The sequence below is a fragment of the Anabrus simplex genome, chromosome 5 (assembly GCF_040414725.1).
Source record: "Anabrus simplex isolate iqAnaSimp1 chromosome 5, ASM4041472v1, whole genome shotgun sequence".
Classification (NCBI taxonomy): Eukaryota; Metazoa; Arthropoda; class Insecta; order Orthoptera; family Tettigoniidae; genus Anabrus; species Anabrus simplex.
Genome location: NC_090269.1, coordinates 201548392 through 201572842, shown reverse-complemented (window position 1 = coordinate 201572842; position 24451 = coordinate 201548392). Strand labels below are relative to the sequence as shown.

Below are 24451 nucleotides of genomic sequence, written 5' to 3'. Positions count from 1 at the left end.
AGAGGAATAGGCAGTTGTGTTTGTTTTGTAGATCTAGAGAATGCATATGACAGGGTACCAAGGGAAAAGATGTTCGCCATACTGGGGGACTATGGAATTAAAGGTAGATTATTAAAATCAGACAAAGGCTGCGGTGAGAATTAATGGTAGAAAGAGTTCTTGGTTCAGGGTACTTACAGGGGTTAGACAAGGCTGTAATCTTTCACCTTTGCTGTTCGTAGTTTACATGGATCATCTGCTGAAAGGTTTAAAATGGGAGGGAGGGATTCAATTAGGTGAAAATATAGTAAGCAGTCTGGCCTATGCTGACGACTTGGTCTTAATGGCAGATTGTGCAGAAAGCCTGCAGTCCTAATATCTTGGAACTTGAAAATAGGTGCAATGCGTATGGTAAAAAAAATTATCCTTTCAAAGACTAAATTGATGTTATTAGGTTAGAAATTCAACAGAATTGAATGTCTGATTAGTGATGCAAAACTAGAACGGGTCGATAATTTCAAGTATTTAGGTTGTGTGTTCTCCCAGGATGATAATAAGGTGAGATTGAATCAATGTTTAGTAAAGCTAATGTAGTGAGCTCGCAGTTGCGGTTCAACAGTATTCTGTGAGAAGGAAGTCAGCTCCCAGGCGAAACTATCTTCACGTCGGTCTGTTTTCAGACCAACTCCTTTACGGGAGTGAAAGCTGGGTGGACTCAGGATATCTTATTCATAAATTATAAGTAACAGACATGAAAGTAGCAAGAATGATTGCTGGTACAAACAGGCGGGAACAATGGCAGGAGGGTACTCGGAATGAGGAGATAAAGGCTAATTTAGGAATGAACTCGATGGATGAAGCTGTACGCATACACCGGCTTCAGTGGTAAGGCCATGTGAGGCGAATGGAGGAGCATAGATTACCTATGGAGAATAATGGACTCTGTTATGGAGGGTAAGAGAAATAGAGGGGGACCAAGACGACGATGGTAAGGCTCAGTTTCTAACAATTTGAAGATAAGAGGATAGAACTAAATGAGACCACAGCACTAGTTGCGAATAGAGGATTACGGCGACGTTAAGTAAATTCACAGAGGCTTGCGGACTGAACGCTTAATGATTATGTATGTACGTCTCTTCCATACGTAGGAATGGAATTACTTTCACGATGTGCAACTGTATCTTGTACCATGTCCTTAAAATGCGCCTGTTTTATGCGATTCCATAAATTTGACCTTCCTCCACCTACTGTATACAAGAGATTTGATTGCAAGTTTTACAAATACCTGGCAGATTTTCTACCTGGACTTCTAGTAAAATACTGCCATGCTTGGGAGGATTTTCGTGGCATTATTGCTTCTTTCTTATTACAAATATCGATAGAAAATATAGTGCAACAACTTTAAACAAAGATATATGTATAAGGAAACATACAAAAAGAACAGACGTCTCAGTCTGGAGTCTGAACAACAGCACAGTGATGTTGCGAGTGTAGCCTGGCTGGAAGGTTTACTGAAGCGCTATACTGAGTATTCGAGTTGAATCTGTACTCCGCTGTGACGTTGCGTAACTTCAAGAACCGAGTTAATCTACAATTCTACATGCTCCATCCCCACCGATATTGCAGCACAAGTGGTCTTATGAGAAACCCCTTTCATAGCATTCACATGTACAAGTCATGCTGGGAATGTCATTACTCAGCACCACCCATGCCTCTGCAGCTAAGACACAGCCATAAGTGAGAATGAGACTTGAGCCAGTGCTACATTTTACTCTCGTCTGTGCCAAGAGACAGAAGTAAAATCTTGGCATCCATCAAGAAATATAAACAGGCATACATTTAATCATATGGTCTTATAATCATTAATCTTGATTCTGTAACTTTCTTTCATTATTTATTCACCTTCAAATCTGCCATTAATACGTTTGTGAATTTTACCAATATTTTTTTCACCTTCCCTCTCTCCTTTTTTAAAATGTGCCATTGACTTTCAAGTCCTTGTAGCTCATAACATTAATCAGCACTTCTATTTCATGCTCTCTTTTAATGCCTCTGACATGCAAAATACTGGTAAGAGGAAAATGATAAATACCTCTTTTTTTCAGTAGATTATACTGTTCGTAGAATTTTAGATTTAACCATGCATAATGCTTATATTGCATTGTTTAACTGTACGGTTATATTTTTATCATTAATTTTGCTCAGGTTTATGGTTTTCTTTTTATATTTAACGAAGAGTAGAAAGTTGCAAAGTTTCAGCAAATGATTCTGTTGCCTCATATTTTTATGTAACAGATTATTAATGTTAATTACTTTTAAACTACTTAACTTACATGCTTTGAAGATCACATTTTTAGGGAAAATGAAATTAAATGGCGTATGGCTTTTAGTGCCAGGAGTGTCCGAGAACATGTTCGGCTCACCAGATGCAGGTCTTTTGTTTTGACTCCTGTAGGCGACCTGCGCGTCGTGATGAGGGCAAAATGATGTTGAAGACGACACACACACCCAGCCCCTTTGTCAGCAAAATTAACCAATGATGATTAAAATTCCCCACCCTCCCGGGAATCGAACCCGGAACCCCTGTGACCAAAGGCCAGCATGCTAACCATTTAGCCATAGAGCCAGACATTTTTAGAGATATTGAATAATTGGCTATATGTATATATATATATATATATATATATATATACAGAGTTTGGACTTGGGTAAAAGTAATCAAATTGCTTGTAACAAAAACATTTTTCGTAATTTTTACTAGTACTTTACTTCTTAAAATAAAATTGTAATCAATCCATTCTAATAATTGTTACTTTATAGTAATTGTACATTGATATTGACAGTGTTGAAGCCCTTCCACTCGCAATATGTTACGAAACTGTAAAGCTAAGTATACATAGACATTGCAATAGTACATATGATACAAGTTTTGGTATCTACACTTAAGTCACAAAAATAGTGATGCTACAATAATATCGAACACAAGTATTGATATCATCAGTATCATTCAATATTGGCAATATTATGCAGGCAGTTCCAAAGTATTCACAATCATACGTATATAAATGTTTGAATTACGAAAATAATGGCCAAGAGGATTCATCGTGCCTACCACAAGACACCTCATAATCTGCTCACCTTGGGGATGAGCAGCAGTCGCCTGGTAGGGAATGGCTCTTCAGGGCTGCTGTGCCATGAGGTTTGGTTTGCTTTGTTTAGAGTCTTATTAATCACTATATTATTTGCAGACATAAATTCCAAAAATTTAAAGAAAATATGTATGTATGTTTAGTCCTCAGCCCGAAGGCTGGTTGGATCCTTTACAGCTCCGCCATCAGCTGTCATAGATGGCCTAGGCATCGCTGAAGAGGCGTACTAGGGAAATGAGGAGTGAGGTAGTTTCCTGTTGCTTTCCTCACCAAGCCAGAAGTTGCTATTACATACCAGTCTGCCAAGCCCACTGAAATACATGCACCTACCGACTCTATGAGCAATATTTTCACACCATTCATAGCAGGGACTGGCTGCATAAGGAATGGCATTACTAGCATCACTCATACCTCAGTCACTTACATTTTGTCGAAGCCAAGGATAAAGCTGAGACAGATCAATGAAAGTAACAAGATTGCTCTAGCCTGTGCCAGAAGACATAGTGCACTGTAAACACTAAGTCCCGCCAGCAAAGGCATAAAGAAAATATAGTTTATAATTTCGATCTCATAGCCATACTTTGTTTTATAAAGACCTGCATCGAGACTAATTATATGCACAAAATAATTCCTTAATCATTGGATACTCCAGCATATATTATTACTACAGCTGCAAAATAATGTCATAATAAACCTATTTGTATAGCATTATGAAATCATAATATAATCTAAATGAATGTTAAGTCATAGTGACACTGCAAATGAAGGGTGATGGCTAAGAATGATCATGGTCATATTGTTTATTTTTCAGAAATTTAAGTTTTGTCTTTCAAATCTTATTATCTAATATTATAATATTGAGAGGAACATAATAATTGAACTCACTGCGAAGCATATTAGGCATTATATAAATGAAATAGTTGAAATGTACACTGAAACAAAAAAAATGGATTTCATTATAAATAAATACAGGACACCATTAAACAAAGGGGGGATCGTCCACAAGCTCCACATCACTGTCATTTTCTCGCTGCAGATTGTCAGGAACTCATGCCTGGTAAAATGCCTGAGAATTGGGATTCACAAAAACCCTGTTAAATGTATCAAATCCTTCAACTTTTTAGACTTGATTGGTAATGGTCCATTGTACAAATTCTTCAGTTCACCGGGATGCGTGCTTCGCTTCTTTTTCTTTGTGTCTCTCTTAGAAACCACAACAGCTTGATTGTAACATCCACAATTCAAATGAACTTTTTTTTTTCATAACTCTCATTGGTCTGGTGTGCACAAGGCATTTCTGTTCAGGCTTGAAAGTTGACTTCAGTAGTGCAGTCGATTACTTTGAAAGGTGAAGGTTTGATTTGATTGTTTTTAAGCACATCCCTCCAGTCATCTGGTGTTTCAGTGTAGGATTTTTTATTAACAAAGCTCATATCCTTTTCACTCTCCATAAACTAATGCCCGTGTATCGGGAACACAACTTTCACCCTGTCAAAACTGTTTTTCTCGAAGCGCAAAACTGTGTAATTCTTGTTTTGGCCAGAGCAAGAATCACAAAAAATTACTAAATGTCTTACTTCTGGGCTAAGCACATTGTTAACAAAGTGATACAACATTGAGCATACATCATCGGCCCCCTTTCGAGCAATACTCTCATCATACGTGTAAAAAAACTGATGTAGAGTCTGACAGAACATGAATATTGAATGAAATAAAGTTGGCGGCGATAATAAACATCACTTGTAATATTCGGTGTATGTAGGTTCCTCTGAAAGTCCATTGTTATTGCCTCGAGTTCTACATGCTTCCTTGACGCCTTCCTGTACTTCCTCTTCACAAAGTAAAACTTTTCACTTTTCACCAAGTGATTTTCCTGTTCTTTCTCTTTATTTTTCAGTTAGTTACACAAAGATTGTTTAGTTCCTTCATCCTGATAAGTAGCTACATTTGCTGTCAACACTGAAGTCGCGGCTTTATTCATATCACAAGTACTGCACGAGTCTTTTCATGGGTAACCGAAAGTTATGTTAAAATTACCCACAAATATTTCGTGGAACGTTGTATAACCTTGCACAGAATCTGAGACCTATGCCTAGGCTTGATTGGCTCTTGTTCAAGTTCCTAATACACATTTCACAAGATGCACTCCCGGATTATAAGGTTTACGATTGTCACGGACCTGGAAGAGAGGAAAGAGACATGGAAATATTTGAGAAAATAATAGATTATACTCATAAAAACAATAATAATGATATGGTAATAATTGGGAGATCTAAATTTGCCTGAATTTGAATGGAATGGAGCTGCAAGTGAAGCCCATGAACAGAAACTGGCAAATAAGTTAATTTGGGAGGGAGGATTTACACAAGTAGTACAAGAACCGACTCATCTCAATAACTTACTAGATGTATTCTTGGTTAAACCATGAGAAATTGTTGATAAAACTGAGGTAATTGAAGGATTAGTAGACCATAAAGCTGTAATAATGGATGTGGGACTCGTACCAAAAAGGCTTAATAAGAGGGTTACACAAGACAAGAAATTGTACCATATGGCTGATAAAGCAGGCACGAGGCAGTTTCTAAAAAGTAACTGTGATCGGTGGAAAATGGTAAATAAAAATGTAAACAGACTCTGGGATGGGTTTAAAGCAATTGTTGAGGAATGCGAAAACAGGTTTGTACCTTTAAGGGTTGTAAGGAATGGTAAAGACCCACCTTATTATAATAGAGAAATAAAGAGACTAAGAAGGAGGTGCATACTGGAAAGTAGTAGTTAGAAATGGCTATGGAAGTAAGGAGAAATTGAAGGAACTTACTAGAAAATTGAATCTAGCAAAGAAGGCAGCTAAGGATAACATGATGGCAAGCATAATTGGCAGTCATACAAATTTTAGTGGAAAATGGAAGGGTATGTATAGGTATTTTAAGGCAGAAACAGGTTCCAAGAAGGACATTCCAGGAATTATTAATGAAGAAGGGGAGTGTGTATGAGGATCTTCAGAAGGCCAGAAGTATTCAGTCAGCAGTATGTAAAGATTGTTGGTTACAGGGATAATGTCGAGATAGAGGAGGAGACTAAGGCCAAAGAAGTAATAAAATTTACATATGATAACAATGACATTTACAATAAGATACAAAAGTTGAAAACTAGAAAAGCGGCTGGAATTGATCAGATTTCTGGGGATATACTAAAGACAATGGGTTGGGATATAGTACCATATCTGAAGTACTTATTTGATTATTGTTTGGTCGGAGGAGCTATACCAGATGAATGGAGAGTTGCTATAGTAGCCCCTGTGTACAAAGGAAAGGGTGATAGACATAAAGCTGAAAATTACAGGTCAGTAAGTTTGACATGCATTGTATGTAAGCTTTGGGAAAGCATTCTTTCTGATTATATTAGACATGTTTGTGAAATTAATAACTGGTTCGATAGAAGGCAATTCGGTTTTAGGAAAGGTTATTCCACTGAAGCTCAACTTGTAGGATTCCAGCAAGATATAGCAGATATCTTGGATTCTGGAGGTCAAATGGACTGTATCGCGATTGACCTGTCTAAAGCATTTGATAGGGTGGATCATGGGAGACTACTGGCAAAAATGAGTGCAATTGGACTAGACAGAAGAGTGACTGAATGGGTTGCTCTATTTCTAGAAAATAGATCTCAGAGAACTAGAGTAGGTGAAGCTTTATCTGACCCTGTAATAATTAAGAGGGGAATTCCTCAAGGCAGTATTATCGGACCTTTTATGTTTTCTTATATATAAATGATATGAGTAAAGGAGTGGAATCGGAGGTAAGGCTTTTTGCGGATGATGTTATTCTCTATAGAGTGATAAATAAGTTCCAAGATTGTGAGCAACTGCAACGTGACCTCGAAAATATTATGAGATGGACAGCAGGCAATGGTATGTTGATAAACGGGGTTAAAAGTCAGGTTGTGAGTTTCACAAATAGGAAAAGTCCTCTCAGTTTAATTACTGCGTTGATGGGGTGAAAGTTCCTTTTGGGGATCATTGTAAGTATCTAGGTGTTAATATAAGGAAAGATCTTCATTGGGGTAATCACATAAATGGGATTGTAAATAAAGGGTACAGATCTCTGCACATGGTTATGAGGGTGTTTAGGGGTTGTAGTAAGAATGTAAAGGAGAGGGCATATAAGTCTCTGGTAAGACCCCAACTAGAGTATGGTTCCAGTGTATGGGACCCTCACCAGGATTACCTGATTCAAGAACTGGAAAAAATCCAAAGAAAAACAGCTCGATTTGTTCTGGGTGATTTCCGACAAAAGGGTAGCGTTACAAAAATGTTGCAATGTTTGGGTTGGGAAGAATTGAGAGAAAGAAGAAGAGCTGCTCGACTAAGTGGTATGTTCCGAGCTGTCAGCGGAGAGATGGCGTGGAATGACATTAGTAGACGAATAAGTTTGAATGGCGTTTATAAAAGTAGGAAAGATCACAATATGAAGATAAAGTTGGAATTCAAGAGGACAAACTGGGGCAAATATTCATTTATATGAAGGGGAGTTAGGGATTGGAATAACTTACCAAGGGAGATGTTAAATAAATTTCCAATTTCTTTGAAATCATTTAGGAAAAGGCTAGGAAAGCAACAGATAGGGAATCTGCCACCTGGGCGACAGCTCTAAATGCAGATCAGTATTGATTGAACCTACTTGGTTGTCCTTGTTGGACTTGTTATACATCCTATGAAGTTTGGCTACATCTAGTTTTTCAGACAGGTACAATTGAGAAGTATCTTGTAAGGAATAGTGAGATTTTCTACCTCGAAGTGATCTGATGAAACCTGTAACTTTAGATTGCGTTTCATTGGGTAATTTATTAGGTCTGTTGCTGTTTTCCCCGGCCATCGTTTTAGCTTCACCATATTGTGTCATGTTTCTTAATAGTTTGAGCGCAGCGATTAGAAATAACATGCAGAGATAAAAATGCCTTGTAGCAAACACTAACATCTTGTAGTGTGTCTTCTACACGTGCCCTAACACGATAACAGTAAGAGGAGCTATGGAAACTTGCCTCTTCATCCTTCCGGTTGTGCCACTGCTGAACAAGAACAACAGTAACAAGTCCACTCAAATATTGACTCTGCGCATTATAGTCTCCCAGTTCATTGAAATGGAGATTATATGTTACAATAGAGTTAAAGTAATGTATTATTAAGGTCCAGCTTTTCAATACAAAATATACAGACTTTAAATTACATAAATGATTAGGGACTAGTTTCGACCTAATATTAGGTCATCAGCCTAAAGCAAAATTAAAACATAAATACCGAAGAAATCAAACAATGTGAAGTCACATAAGGTCTTGTAAATGTACATACCATGTGAGGTATAGAGAAAAGAATTATAGAGACGTGAAGCACTATGTTAAAAAATAACTCCATGACAGAGATTCATAAAAAGTCCAGTGCGCATTAAAAAGATGTTAAAAATGGGAATCCTTGAGTTGCTGGATAAGGAGATTAGTATATGCTGGCTCCTTTAAGATGCTGTTAGCTTAAGAATCGTCCTTCAAGATTCTAGAAACACAAGAACTTTCTTCTAGCATCATACTTCGCATCCGCATATATATTAAGTTTATAAACATCTTGTGAAGACAATGTTACTACAATTTCAATTGACCTCTGAATGAACAACAGCATTGCTTGGAAGCCAGCCTTTTTCTATTTACATGACCAGCAACTTAAGGATTACTTTCACAACTTTTTACTTTTATACGGCGCACTGGACTTTTTTATGGACCTCTATTTTTTAACATAGTGTAGTGCATCACCTGATTCTTAAGCCTCCATGTGCAACAATCACCTTCCTTCAAGTTCCAAAAAACAGAAGAGCCTTTGTAGCATCCATGTGTTTTTATGCCTATGAATATCTTGAAAAACGACGTAACTTCGTCCTAGTTGTTCTTCGAATGTACAACAGCACATTTAAGGAGCAAGCATATATTGAATTCCTTGACCTACAACTGAAAGATTTCCATCCCTAACAACTTTTTAATGCTGCAGGGCGCACTGGACTTTAATCATAAATAAACGACGTGACTTCGGCTCAGTTGTTCTTCAATTGGATAACAGCATCTTAAAGGAGCCAGCCTATACTAATCTCCTTATCCAGCAACTCATGGATTCCTATCTTTAACATCTTTTTAATGCGCACTGGACTTTTTATGAATCTCTGTCATGGAGTTATTTATTAACATAGTGCTGCACATCTCTATAATTCTTTTCTCTATACCTCACATGGTATGTACATTTACAAGACCTTATGTGACTTCACATTGTTTGATTTCTTCGGTATTTATGTTTTAATTTTGCTTTAGGCTGATGATGACCTAATATTAGGTCGAAACTAGTCCCTAATCATTTATGTAATTTATTTATTTTTTTCTTCTAGTTGCTTTACATCGCACCGACACAGATAGGTCTTCTGGCGCCGATAGGATAGGAAAGGCGTAGGAATGGGAAGGAAGCGGCCGTGGCCTTAATTAAGGTACAGCCCCAGCATTTGCCTGGTGTGGAAATGGGAAACCATGGAAAACCATCTTCAGGGCTGCCAACAGTGAGACTCAAACCCCGATTAATCTCCCGATTACTGGATACTGGCCTCAATTAAGCGACTGCAGCTATTGAGCTCGGTTTATATAATTTAAACTCTATATTATGTATTGAAAAGATGGACCTTAATTATACATTAGTTTTACTCTATTGTAATCACAGTTCAATACGGGTCTATCATAATGAAACTTATTTCATTTAAGATTATACGTTTCCATTCTTCGAAAGAAATTATTTCGAAGCACTTATACCGGGAACACTTACAGTCTTCTTCAGTCTCGTGTTGGAGCATGTAATTTCTTCGTAACATCACTCATCTTGCCTGTCTTTTTTTCTTCCCTTTATGCTATGTTGCTCACTATTTGCCTGTTCATTGTCTGTGTCACTAATATCACTCAACATAATTATTACGTACGACAGCAAAGTACAATAAACAAAGAAAACACTGAATTTGACGCTGCTATTCTGGCGGTATTTTGTGAACTGACCAGCTAACGCTGTGTGTCATAATGGCGAAGAGGAGGGGAGCCCTACGGACCCTAATCGGTATTGCTTGGCAGCGCGTGGAGCTTGATCGCTATTAGCCGTTACTCCATATCTTTCGATGTTAATTACTGTGAGACTGTGATCTTTCTTGGACTGTAGGGTCTACCTTGCGTTCTGTCTGTATTCAGCTACACGATGCCACTGCTAACTCAATTTCATCGAAAAATGGACTATGATCGTTCTTAGCCGTCACCCTTCAAATGTGTTAAATGGCAACAGTCCTAGGCCATCACCCTTCAAATGTGTTAGATGGCAACATCTCGTGTTCAAATCCTCGTCGCTCCTCTTCATTTTATTTTGTTACATTAATAGAAGAAAAAGAAGAAGAACCTAACACTATTATTAGGTACTGTATTGTTCCAAAACTAACGTACGCTATTTATATTTCTAAGGAACGATAACACAATTAAAATTATAACTTGATCAAGGCTTGAACTCGCAATGTTTTAATTCTTAAGCAAGCTCTTTAAAGCTGTTCCATGAAGTAAAGATATTGAATAACTTGTCCGTAAGTAATCATACTTCAGCACAGTTCAGTGATTTTTCTGTGCCCCTCCAAGCACATTGTGTAACAGCACCAGAATCCTAAGTGTAACTTAAGAATATATTCACTGTTAAATTGCAGTCTTTTCTGACAGCTCTACTTTCCCATCACTGAATGTTCATAATCATCTTCCTGTTTTTATACCAGACAGGACAAATAATAGACCATGTCGGGTTCAGTTTAATTTTTGTCTGACTGTTAAAACATCACAGGAAAACTGTTTGAAGGATTTTCATGGAACTTAATTCAAGTTTACGAGAAGGATGGGCAAGATTTTAGCCATAACTTGTTCAAAAATCTTTAGCAGGAAAGGGTTTCAGAGGGGGGGTCTCAAACTCAAAACTCGTTATTTCTCTTAGAGTTTTTTTTTTACAGGAAGATTGTTCATGTCAAAATTGATTTAGAATATCTTGTACAGATATTTTTGTCTAACCTTTTCCCGATACAGGAATATAAGGGAAGTTGAAAGTCCTAGCGCTGATAACTAACTCTGTGGTGACTTGCTTTGGAGATCGTACTGGCAATGCTTTAAATCTTTGTACGTGTCTCTGTACTTTTTAAATATTAACCTGGTACTTGTTTTTTTATACCAGAGAGAAGAGTTCAAATTAAATTTTTTAAAAGGTGAAACTGCATAAGACTGAAGAGAGCCAGGAAATGAGGATGTCATGACAACCTGTTGACAGGGAGAGGCTCTCCACCTACATACCTCAGAATCTCAGCAACAACATGAAGGGTCGACAAAATGTCATGCATGTGCTAAGTGGTATTTCCATCAAACCGATGGCCCAGTCCGGTGGTATTTGAAAGTGCTCAAATACATTGGCCTTGTGTTGGTAGGTTTACTGGCACGTAAAAACAAAATTCCAGCACCTCAGTGTCTCTGAAAACCCTCAGAAGTAGTTAGTGGGATGTAATAAGCAATAACATTATTATTATTATTATTATTATTATTATTATTATTATTATTATTATTATTATTATTATTATTATTATTGACAAATACCACAGCTGGTTTCCTAAAAAATGAAACATTTTATAGGTTTTACGGGATTTTTTCGTAAATTTATACTACAAGATCTTATAATGACTGATGGGGTCATAGGTTGCAAATGGAGAATTGTAGAGTTTCTTAAAAGCCTCAGTGTTATTTGCAGCTGAAGAATTGCAGATGTGCTTAGTTCATTCACAGACTTCCAGACAGAATTTTGAAGGAAATAAGTCTGTAATGAAAAATATATATGTTTGAAAAGTAATTTTAATTTTAGTTTCACCTTCTGATTATATCTGCTTATCAAGATCCATGTTTTATGTGTAATATTATTTTCAGAATATTTGTTGCATGTTTGTTAACTGTGTAGAATTGATACTTCCAGTATCTTAATTTTATCTCTTTAGTATGAGAGAACTTCAGATCATTCCTGCCGCTGGCCAACTTCCAGCTCTCTCAACTACAGCATGGGAAGGCAGGTGACAAAATGAGGAAATTAAATATCAGTGGAACCTAGCTCACACTTTCCCGCAGGAAGTGTTCCATTACTACCAGCAAATCAAGATATTCAGCAACTACAGAACAAAATAACCTCAAAAATTTAATTATAAAAATGCTGTACACATATACAGGTTTCTTACTCACCATTGTATTGTTGAAAATGATTTTTCAACAGTAAAACATGCCTCACAATGTTTAAACAAATTATTTGCCACTTTCTGTAATCTCGCTTCAGTAATTGGCTGTATTGCACGTGTTATTTCGGCCTTCATTTCTTCTATAGTATAGGGATTATTTTGGTAAACTTTGCCCTTTAGGGTTCACCTAAGATGATGATAATCACATTAAGGTAGGTCAGCTGATGTAGGGGGCCATAAAATCTGAAGTAATTATCGGGTCATCAAAAACTGGACACGCAGTGTCTACAGAATTAAGAGTGGTTCCTTTTCTTTCTGTGTCAGTTCATTAAAAAATGGGAGACACAATTTTTCTCATATACAGATCTGAATTCATGCTGTTGTCTAAAAATATAGGCTCAATTATCCTCCACACGCTTACCGCACACCATACCTCTATTTTAATGGGATGCAGTCGCACTTCCTGTACAATATACTCAGTACTCTACAATCACACATTCGAGAATTTACACATCCAGAAAATGTAACCATGCCTCGTTGACAGAAACATTAGCTATAGATCCTAATTTCCATCATAAACTCTTTCGTGAAACCTCTTGCAGAACCTTATTTTTGCAGCATAATCTGAAGTTCCTGCATAAACCTTATTTTAAATGATTGAATTTTGAAAATTCTGGTCGCTTTGTGGTCCGACCACATGGATATGTTCGTTTCCTGTGCTAGACAATTAACCGTACTGTCCATTAGTTGCATGAATGACTTTCACACGTCAGCACATTTCAAATTAGCCCTCTACGTTGTGCAAGCTGCGTATGAGCGTAAAACCTTTTTTGAACCTTTCTGCCATCTATTGAGTTGTGGGTGGAATTCAAGTGAGGTGTCAGGTAAATTGCCTTCAGGATCTTCGCCTGGACCGACTGCAGCACTCTGCTCTTACAACTAGTAGGCGGTGCTGTCAGCATGGCGATTTACAGTGGTAATGGAGACAAAAACAATTTGAAGGTTGTAGCTGAAAATTATATTGCACGTATATTGTTAGATTCAGAAGACTGTGATGCTGATAGTGGCAGTTGATGCAAAAGATGGGGCAGGTTACAGTGACATTGACATTCAAATAGAGTGGGCAGAATTTAGAATAGCACGAAAGGTTCTTATTTACTGCCAACGCCAATTAGCATGTATGCCTACACTGTGAGGATAACTCTGAATCTGTAGATATTTTTGAGCATCTGGATGTAGCACTACGTGAAGGCCAATCCAGAATGAAGAAGAAGAATTTTTGAGCATTTCTTTTTTGATGAACCAGCAGCACTGATCACATGGGAGAGTGTGTGTGTGTACAGGTGTTTGATATTTTTGTGTGTCATGTTAAATTTGCCTAGTGAAAATAATGTTCATACTTGAGGAGGGATAAATTACCAAAATAAATTACTGAAAGGGTGAAAAATACATACTTGGTTAAGGGGTTGTTTATAAGAGCCTGAATATCTCCAGGTTTTCATTTAAAACTTTTTTTTTTTCACTTCCTCTGTATATCTCAAACTGAACCTGTTCTCTGCCACTTTTTCATCAATTTCTAAACTGAAGATTTTGTAGGAATGCTAGAGTAATGATATATATGAGTAAATCTCTGAATTCATCGTCTATAGTTATCTTTTTTTACATAACATTCCACCAAATAAATTTACTCTTTAACCAAATAATTTAGTTGATTACTTAATACACAAGAAGTATACACAATAATACAAAAGCAATGGTTGCACACACATGCCAGTACAATTCTCGGAAGGAACTAACTGGTGGGATGTTTCGTCACGTGCCACCTGTCTTCCCACGCTGCAATTGAGAGAGCCGGAAGTTGGTCAGGGGCAGAATGGTATGAAGTTTCATCGTAAGATGAGATCACTGTATTAGTTTTAATGATTTAGTGTTTTCTTTCTGAATTTGTTTTCCATTTCTGATTACTTCTGGAAATATATCTTTTAGAAAAGTGTCTTTATTTGCCTTCCTGAGGAACCTTATGGATATCTAGTGAGGTATCCTATTTAGCAATGTTAGAAATTTTTTATTCTGCACTCTTGCTTAATTAAAAGTTGCACTGTTAATTATGGTGCACTTCCAGATGTTACCTAATGGATATTTGTTATGCTCAGGTTCAGGTTCGGGTGTGAGCCAGAGGGTAGCGGAACAATTTAGGGATGTCATTAAATTGAATGACTACTTGACGACTGGGAGGCGGCAGCAGTTTTGGGAAGAGCCTTTCACTCGTCGTGTAATGGAAGCAATTAAGAGTAAGGAACTGGAAATGAAAGCTGGTGCGGAACTACTTGGCGTTTCATATGGTACTCTGTATGGAAGGTACCGTGATGCATATGGCTGCCTGAAGCATCCCTACAGGTAGGATGGAGTCATGTGCAATAGATAGGAGTAACATCCTTTGAGTAACATTACTTTGCCATACCAAAAAATCAGGTGCAAGTGAATGTGAAAACAGGAACTTGCAGCTGACTGAAAGTTCTCAGAGTATATACAGTTTTTCTGGATAGAATGAAAAAAAAAAAAAAAATTACATTTCTTCATACAAAATACTGAAATTTGAAAATATATAGGAGAAAATGCCTTCTTGAAATAATTTAAAGAAGTTTGTAATGGCTTTCAACCTAGTATTACTAATGAACGTGAAGTGAAACATGACTTGCTGGTGTTAGCTGTTCTAGATTATAATATAAGGTTATATTGCTTTTTTTAATAATTGTGCTAAAATGATCCAAAAATCTGTATTTTCATTTTTTTATATGTACCTTTAATTTGTATGAATTAGGGCAATTATTTTTTAAACCTTTTTATTGGTCTTCAGATAACTTTTTTTTTTTTTTTTTTTTTTAAAGAACATTCTTCAGAATGAAGTTTTAGCAAATTGAAGAGAGATCAGTGGAAACAAGACTAATGGGATATTTGTACACAACTTATTTCATGAACTATACAAACAGAGTTCTTTGTAATGAACATGGAATGGGATTACAGATGAAAAGTTGCTGCTCTTACAGAATTGCAAAATGTATAGAACTCTTATGAAATACACATTTTAAATTTATTCCACAAATTTTCTTCCTGTGAGGAATGTGAAGGACATTCGTAATAAGGGCCATTTGTGCGTCATTCGTGTTCAATAAATTCTTAGTGTTAGTTCTGGTAGTATTTGAAAAATGTTAACATGTTATGAATGTGGTAATACAATTTGACAATCCGATAAATTCTCTGTACCAATTCCTATTCTGGGACTTGAACAATTTTAGTGAATTTGAAGGAACAGTTTGGAGGAGCAGTTGACTTGGGAGCAGGATGGCCTGCTGTTACCTTTATCACCAGGCATCTCATTTTTCCATTGTAAGAATGATCTTGATCTGTGTTGCTAATAATTTCTATCTTATAAGTCAGAATCACTCTCTCTCTGCACGTTTACATCTTACTTAAGGTGTGTTGGATTATCCTTCATTGCTTGAGAAACCAGGAGTGATCACCACATATCCTTTGAGTAATGTATACAAGTTTTACTTCCACGTCTTTGAGATGATCCTCATCTTTATTGTACTCTCTAATCTCACGACCGTTCATTCACCTAATGCCCTTCATAAAAAATATAACATGTTTGGAGTTAATAGTTGATCATCAATGACGCTTTTGTATTTAATTTATACAATGTTTTAAAACCTTAGATTGATCTTCAATATATTATTGTGTGTTCTGACTAGTTATATGGCTTACAGTACTTATAGTATTACAGTAAAACCTCGTTAATTCGAAGTCGTTGGGACTCAAAAATCGGACTTCGAATTACGTGATTTCGACTTAACCGCCGATTCGCAATTCAGAAGTACCAACCCTTGTCGCGTTACAAAATATTCTAATGCCCGTTACTGCACGGGTTAACCTTGATTCACAGTTAAACCTTTCAAATGCCGTAGGGAAAAAAATTCCTAAATGTATCTAACAAGGTGCATTTATTGAAATAATGCGCTTGGATAACGCCGTATACTGTCAAACGTAACCTCACATCCGGGAAAAATAAAACATGATTCAAAGACAAGCAGTACGGTAATCTACTGTATATATGCACGACGCAATTTAAGTAAATATGTTATAAGCTACTTGATTTAAGTGCAGTATAAAGCACTTGCACAGGGGAGTGAACAAGGCTGTCCAAATTGGAAACACATTACACCAACAAAACAAACTTTAAAAACCCAGACATATATAGGAAACACATGGCACCAACAAAACAAACATTAAAAACCCAGATATACATTTTAAACAAATATAAAGAATAATAGATAACTATATACAGTACCTGAATAGTTCACAAATGTTTAATGATCTAGTAGGGCTTTTTTGTCACACATTAGGCTTATTGCCTTTTAAAGAAAGAGTGTATGAGAGGTTGCTTCATCTTTTTTTTTATAAACACTGGCTACGAACTGCTCCATTTGGGCCGTAGCCTTAATTGTAGCGTCGTCAGCATCACTAGCACTTATCACTGAATCCAACACGGCGAGAGCGGCAAGTACATCATTCTTTGACGGAATAGTTGCCGCCTGCGCCGTATCTTCGTCGTGTTCAACATCAGCTGTAGCTGCATCTCCCTCTGGTGTCACGTGATCACAGCTGATCATCATGGCGGGATCCCGCTCTTCTGAAGTAGTCTCCGCATGGTCTGTGGCGATGTATTCGGAGAAAGTCATACCGACATCGGACTTTTGCCGTAACTCCTCCCATTCATCTTCATTGTCGTCGTCTTCTTCTGCTCCTTTTTCTACTTCATTTAACGAACCAAAACCACACTTGACGAAGCAGTTCTTGATGGTCGATGAAGGAACAGAGTCCCAGGCAACTGTCACACTCCGCATTGCATCAATTACGTTCTACTTGCGTATTTCTCCCGCCGGAATATTTCTAGCAACTTCCCAGAGAAAGTAACGCACCAGTCGCTTTCTGTAGGCACGTTTCACAGATGAAATTATGCCTTGGTCTAGGGGCTGCAAGTAGCTCGTAGTGTTGGCCGGCAGAAAAAGAAGACTCACATGTTTTAAAATTAGATTATGTTTGTGTGCAGCGCACTGATCCAACGACAGAAGTATTTTCCTGTCCTGGCATGCCATTTTGCGCTCAAGGCATACCAGCCACTCCTCAAAAATTTTGCCTGTCATCCAGGAATTCTTAGACGACTTATATTTGCAAGGAAAGTGCCTGATGCCTTTAAAACATCGCGGTTTCTCGAACTTGCCTATGACAAGGGGAGGAAGTCTCTCGCTTCCGTCCGCATTGCAACACAGAAGGACTGTGACCCTATCCTTGTAAGATTTCCTGCCATGGCACTTCTCTCCCTTAAAACCATAAGTCCGTTTGGGTTCGGCATTAAAAAACAATGCAGTCTCATCGGCATTGAAGATATTGTTCGGTGCATACGAATTGATTATATGAGCCACGTTTCCTCGCCAACTGTCTGCATCACGAGTGTTCACAGATTCGGCTTCTCCGCACACTGCCTGCCACGTGATATTGTGCCGTTCCTTAAAACGCTGAATCCACCCGTTCGAACACTGAAATTTAAGACGACCCATCTTCAGCGCCAGTTCATTCGCCTTCCCCTTAATAATCTCGCCATCTAGTGGGATATTGTTTGCCCGAACATGCCGAAACCACTCGATCAATTGTACTTCCAAATCGGAGTGTTTAGCTCCTCGAATGCGCATTCGCTTTGCTGTATTTATACCCTGCATTTCCTGAGCTTCTATGCTCTCACGATTTTTTAAAAACGTTGAAAGTGTGGACAGGAATTCCAAATTCTTCAGCTATTTCAGTTTTCGTCTTTTGTCCTTTGTCGACCTCCCTTATAATTTTCATTTTCTCGCTGAGTGTCTTTGAAGAATACTGATGCTTAGCCATCGCAACACAAAAAAAGGAGCACACGTGCCCTAAACTAAAATATCGTAACAATAAACTAAAACACAGTATTAATAAAATATAACAACTTCGAAGTTTATAACTGCACACTAAAACTTTAAATACAATGAGTAACTAGAAGAATACATAAGAACTATGATTTCACTATAACTTGGCAACTCTGAAGCACGCTGTAGGCACACCAAACTCAAAGTGAAAGTGCGGAAAGATACACGTTCCGGACACCAAACTCAAAGTGAAAGTGCGGAAAGATACACGTTCCGGAAGACGCGTTCTATCGTGACGCGGAGAATTTTAAATTCAAATTACGCTGTAAAGTATTATTTTTAACAAATTGAAGGACAATTTTGAATTAAAAGTCTGAATTTCAATACTGGGACCGATGGTGTTCTTCGAATTACGAATTATCCATATTTCGAATTAAACAATTTAAATAACACAAAAAGCCGTACCTCGTGGTTCGGGGAACGAGAGATTCTTCGAATTACGCGGCATTTTGAATTAACCGATTTCGAATTATCGAGGTTCTACTGTATATGTGCTGTTGTTAATAAATCTTCTTCCATCACACTAGTGCAGGGAATTCCTGTGTCGAACAGTGGATCATTGACATCCATTTGTTAACCTATTTGCCTTGTATTTGAAAGGTCATTCAAATTACTAAGAAACCAGTTTTAATTCTTGTCCTGCACAAGCATAACGCTTTGGCCTGCACTACGTCGCACATTAGAACAACATCACACATTTGGAAGGTTTTCATGCTGCTTTATAATTTAGCATGCAAAGAATTTGTACTGCCGGGCTGAGTGGCTCAGACGGTTGAGGCCCTGGCCTTCTGACCCCAACTTGGCAGGTTTGATCCTGGCTCAGTCCGGTGGTATTTGAAGGTGCTCAAATACGACAGCCTCGTGTCTGTAGATTTACTGGCACGTAAAAGAACTCCTGCGGGACAAAATTCCGGCACCTCAGCGTCTCCGAAAACTGAAATAGAAGTTAGTGGGACGTAAAGCCAATAACATTATCTTTATTAGAATTTGTATCGCCAGTAATGATGCCTCAGAATTACGATTTGGGATGATAAGCTTCAAAATACTCCAAGATATGAAGAGACCCTTACCTTTGCTATTGTACATTTGAATACAGGGCTTTGGAACCTGAGATATTAGAATGCAGGGAACTAAACAAGCCTTTCTTATACTCGTTAGTGTCCAACCGCTTCATATCTACTCATCATTTTCCATTGGGGTTGGACAATTGTTTTCTAATGTAATAATTTGTTTCGCATGCAATAATTGAAAAGATTTTATGTGAAAATGCTGAAAGTTCTGATGTATGATCCTGATACTCCTTCTGAAGCATTTCAGACATTTCACAGTTTCTGGTGGATAAATGAAGAAATGGACTTTCCCTGCTACTCACACATTTTTATGTGCTTGCACTGAATACTTGTACATAATCTCACTATCACTTTTGATTGAAAAGCTGTCAGCCTCACTTAAATTATCATCATCATCATCATCATGCATACTCTTTTCCTTATCACTTTTATTTACTTCTGATCAACTATATAAAACATTTCAAGCACACTCTCAATGCAGTCATATTCACTACTAACCATAGTGAATTGAAAGGCAAGCAAACTAAGGAAATAGTGCAGCTGTAGTAAACAAAACATAATGGAAAGCGCAATGACAAACATGAGGTCAGGATTGCCACGTTCCTTAGCTATTCACAAGACCTTAAACATCGAAGATACTTGCGGGCTTAGCTAAACTGCAAGCAGAAAGGAAACGTCCTGTTCTTCATGGGTCTGAAGGTCATTGCAGGTGAAGGGGGAAAATTCGTAAAGATATATCAGACAGTTCAGAAGTTGTAAGGGAAAGACTTTTTAAAGATTTAGTTTGCAGGAATTGAGTGATAGTTTTCTGCATTGTCTGGCCTCATTTGTACCTCTTTCTGCAGACATAATGGAGCCTATCATCTTGGAGTACTGCACTTTCACAAAACAATCCAGGATTAACACACACACTTTTTTTTTTTTTTCTTTTACTCCCAAGAAACCAGTCTGTTCTTCATACTGTTATTGAATCTTATCACTCCTTCATTGGTGGCAGTCTTTACATTTACCTTTTACACTGAATCCTTTTTTTGGACTCTCCTTCCAAATCTTACAATTGAGGGAATTGTTGGCATTTAGTGCATAGCCCCCTATGTACCATTTTAACAATTCTTTGGCAACTAAATGTTTGAGCACTGGCTTTACCACTTAACAGCTTTAGGTAATGTGTTCCTTTGTTTATACACTGGCAGAACATGAAATCCCAGGACCAAGAAGAAGTTATACTTGATAAACGGAAATTTGGGAAAGATGTTTGCACATCTGAAGAATGACGCCTATTTAAATTTGTGCGTTAGTGTCGAAGAGTGGTGCTAGTATGCCACTGTGACCTTGCAAAGCGAGCTTGCTTTAAATATGCGCTGTACATATTGTGAGCATTTAGTCATCGTCCAGTGTTGATGTGAGGTACATGTATGTCAAACATGCTTTTAAGGAGGCAAAGGCAGTATTAGCAGCTTAGAGTTTGAACAAGGCCATGTAACAGAGCTTCGAGAAGGTGGATGTTCTGTACGCAATATTGCAGAAAGACTTGCCAGGGATGTATCCACAGTTCATCGGTGTTGGAAACAATGGTCACGGGAAGGCACCATCTCCAGGATCTGGCAGCACACTGCCACTACGCAAAGGGAAGACCACCGTATTCACTGCATGGTTTTGGTGAATTGTGCTGCATCTGCTGCAGCCATAAGAGCTTCAGTTGGCACTGGAGTTACACAGTGAACTGTAACAAATCAATTACTTGAGGGACAGCCAGACATCTTGTAGCGTTTATGCCACTAATTCCAAATCGCTGCCGTCTGCAACTTCCGTGGTGTCAAGCTAAAGCTCATTGGAGAGCGGAGTGGAGATCTGTTGTGTTCTCAGATCAAGGCCATTTCTGTCTTGGCGCCTGTGATGGCCATAAGTTGGCAAGGGGGAGGCCAGATTAGCACTTGGAAACAAGCTGTCTGCGGTGTCAAGACACTGGACCTACATCAGGAGTTATGGTCTGGGGAGCGATTTCCTTTGACAGCAGGAGCACTCTCGTCGTTATCCCAAGATACCTTGACAGTGGATTTGTACATCAGACTGGTGATTGAACCAGTTGTGCTGCATTCATTCACAGTATTCAAGAGGGTGTTTTCCAAGAGGATAATGCTCGTCCTTATGCCGCTGCTGTCACTCATCATGCTCTACAGACTCTCGATCAGTTGCCTTGGCCCGCGAGATCACCAGATTTTTGCCCATTGAGCATATATTAGACATTACAGGGCAACAAATCCAGCGTTATCCAATACCAGCATTAACCGTTGCTTATTTGACTGACCAAGTGCAACAGGTGTGAAACTCCGTTCCACAAAATGGCATACAGCACCTGTATGGCACAATACATGCATGTTTACATGCTTGCACTAAAAATTTTGGCGACAGTGGTTATTAATGCACCACGATGTCGCATGTCTTCTTGTGCATGCTTGAACCTGTGACCTCAAAACTTTAATCAAACTGCTTACCTAAATTGTATTCCTCTAATGTCTTCTTGGTGTTGGAATTTTTTTCCGCCAGTGTATTCTTGAACTGTGTCAGCACTGACAGTTCGCTGGTATGGACACCGAGAACCATCTCCTTTTGGACAGAAATAATGAAGCAACTCTTCATCAGATGAAATTTGATGGTACCATGTAGCCCGGATGAGAGTTCTCATATCATTTACCGATGATAATTGCTTCTTGTGGCATTTCCATAATTACGTTGTTAGAGTATTTATGACAGCATCTTTTAACACATTGAAAACTGGCCCTGTAGATCTCCATAGTACTGCAGCCAGCGGTTGTGGACTGGACCCAGAAGTCTCGGTTTTTACGTACTGACTTAGCTTTCAGCTTGTTGTGCTGTCTATTAATTAGAGTTTGAAGTGTTTGCCATCATATCATGTAGTAGTAGGATCGTTGATGTTAGTGCCGATACTTTTTTTCACTTGTACGATCATTGAAACCATGAAAACAACCTACATACATGGATGATCTTAAGCGTGCACCTAGAGACAATTGTCAAGCTGGCGCGTCCATGGCAACGTGCCTTGAGTGACAAAAGTATTTCAACATTTATACATACTGTGGATTAATTATCTGATGTGCCACATGGGTGACAAGGCCTGTGAATTCTCGTAGTTTCTCAGCTGACAATAGGTGACAGCCGAGAGTAGGTGATGGGCTATGAGAATTCTCCCTTTAATGCACCTCGTATTTCCTTGATCATTGATACAGTTGTGGGCGAGATTATATGGAATATAAACTATTGCTATTGCTGCATCTTTCTTTAAACCTTCATGTACTGAATTTAGCAAAGTAATATTGGATATGTAGAGCTATTCCGTGTAGCTCGAGCATGGATGTCAACATGGCGCGGCGCATTCGGTTGCTGATGGATAAAGATATTCACGATTAATTATATGCAGACCGGTTATCATAGGTAGGTACCAAGTGACAGTGAATTGGATATTTTTAATGATTAATGGCTAACACTGAACGGGGAGTAATTGTAAAGAAAATTGTTGCATACTTGAATACAATAAGTACATAAAAGGCACAAACACGGAATTGCCACAAATGGTACTGCTTTGAAAGGTATTGCATCCTTCAGAGTACTAAGCAATCTAGTGAGTACATAGTCTGTAAGTTTGAGGACGATATCACGAATCCTTGTCGAGTTATGATAGTTTAAGTGGAGTAGTGTAATTTCTTTCTTGGATGCTTCCGTGGTTTCCCATTTTCACACCATGCAAATGCCGGGCCTTTCCTATCCCATCGTCGCCAGAAGACCTATGTGTGTCGGTGCAACGTAAAACATATAGCAAAAAAATTTGTTGGAGGCTTGAACTATCTGGTCTACATGGGGTAGCAGCCTCTGTTCGGGGCCCATCGTCAGTGTGTTAACCATCACCGACATAACCTTATATAACATGTGCTATACGTAGCCTCAGAACGTGCAAATATCCTCTCCACCTCCATCCCACTGGCTGTTCCTTGATATTTGTAGAAGATTCATCTGGATCTTTAGCCACTCTGCATGTTCTAGTACACCCTTTCTTGTTTTCCACACTTCACAAGCCTGGCAATCAAATGAAAGGACCTTTATGTCAAGAACTTACCCATATTTACTCCCGATAAGTGTGCATACACCATATTGAGATGATCGGTTCTTAATCGGCCATGTTCTGTAACAAGAAACTGCTAAATCTTTATTGATGCTAAGAGAAATCTCTTCATCAGTAGCCTTCAGCATGGAATCCTTCTTCACAACTTTTGTGACACTGTTAATTTTGTTATTTATAATGTAATAACTAGGGCCCGGATTTTTAGGTTCTTAAAAACCAAGTTTTAGTTTTTCTAATAGCTCAAAATAGTTTTTTTAGGTTTTATCTTCCTGAAATAGTTTTTAATGATCGTTTCAATCATTACTAAAGTTATACTATTCATTCAAATTTTTTGTACTTTATTGTAACCTTCACGCCTCTCTAGTACAAAACTATACCACTCATTTCCAAATATGGGACAGAATGGCTTAATGAAAGCATTTCAAACACATCATACCAACTGAAATTAAAAATAACATAAAATATTTATGCGCAAATACAATGAATGGTTCATGTAGGTTAAATTTTTATCACTTCCAATGCATCAAGAAACATTTTCAGAAGCACAGAACACAGTTTTCACTTGCTGTTACATTGTACAACTAAATACATTTCCAGATTTTTCAGAGTAAAACTTTTTCTGTTATCTCTCAAAATATTCTTATAGCAGGAAAATGTACGCTCCACACAACAAGAAGTCCTTGGAGCAAGCTTCATTGAAGCAATATCTCTCGGTCCCCATGGTACCTCGCCAGCAATTTCTTCTCCCTGAAGTATTGCAGACACACTATTCATTGCTGAAAATCCAGGGTTACACTGTAGAATTTTG

The 24451-nt window shown here is 38.0% G+C and overlaps 1 protein-coding gene across 1 annotated transcript in view; it reads left to right on the top strand.

Moving 5' to 3' along the window:
- Window positions 1-24451, top strand: part of LOC136873913 (uncharacterized) — a 210435-nt gene that overhangs the window by 153309 nt on the left and 32675 nt on the right. Inside the window, exon 7 of the mRNA XM_067147250.2 lies at window positions 14581-14824. Within this exon, the coding sequence (XP_067003351.2) occupies window positions 14581-14824 (244 nt within the window). The remainder of the gene's footprint in view (window positions 1-14580; window positions 14825-24451) is intronic.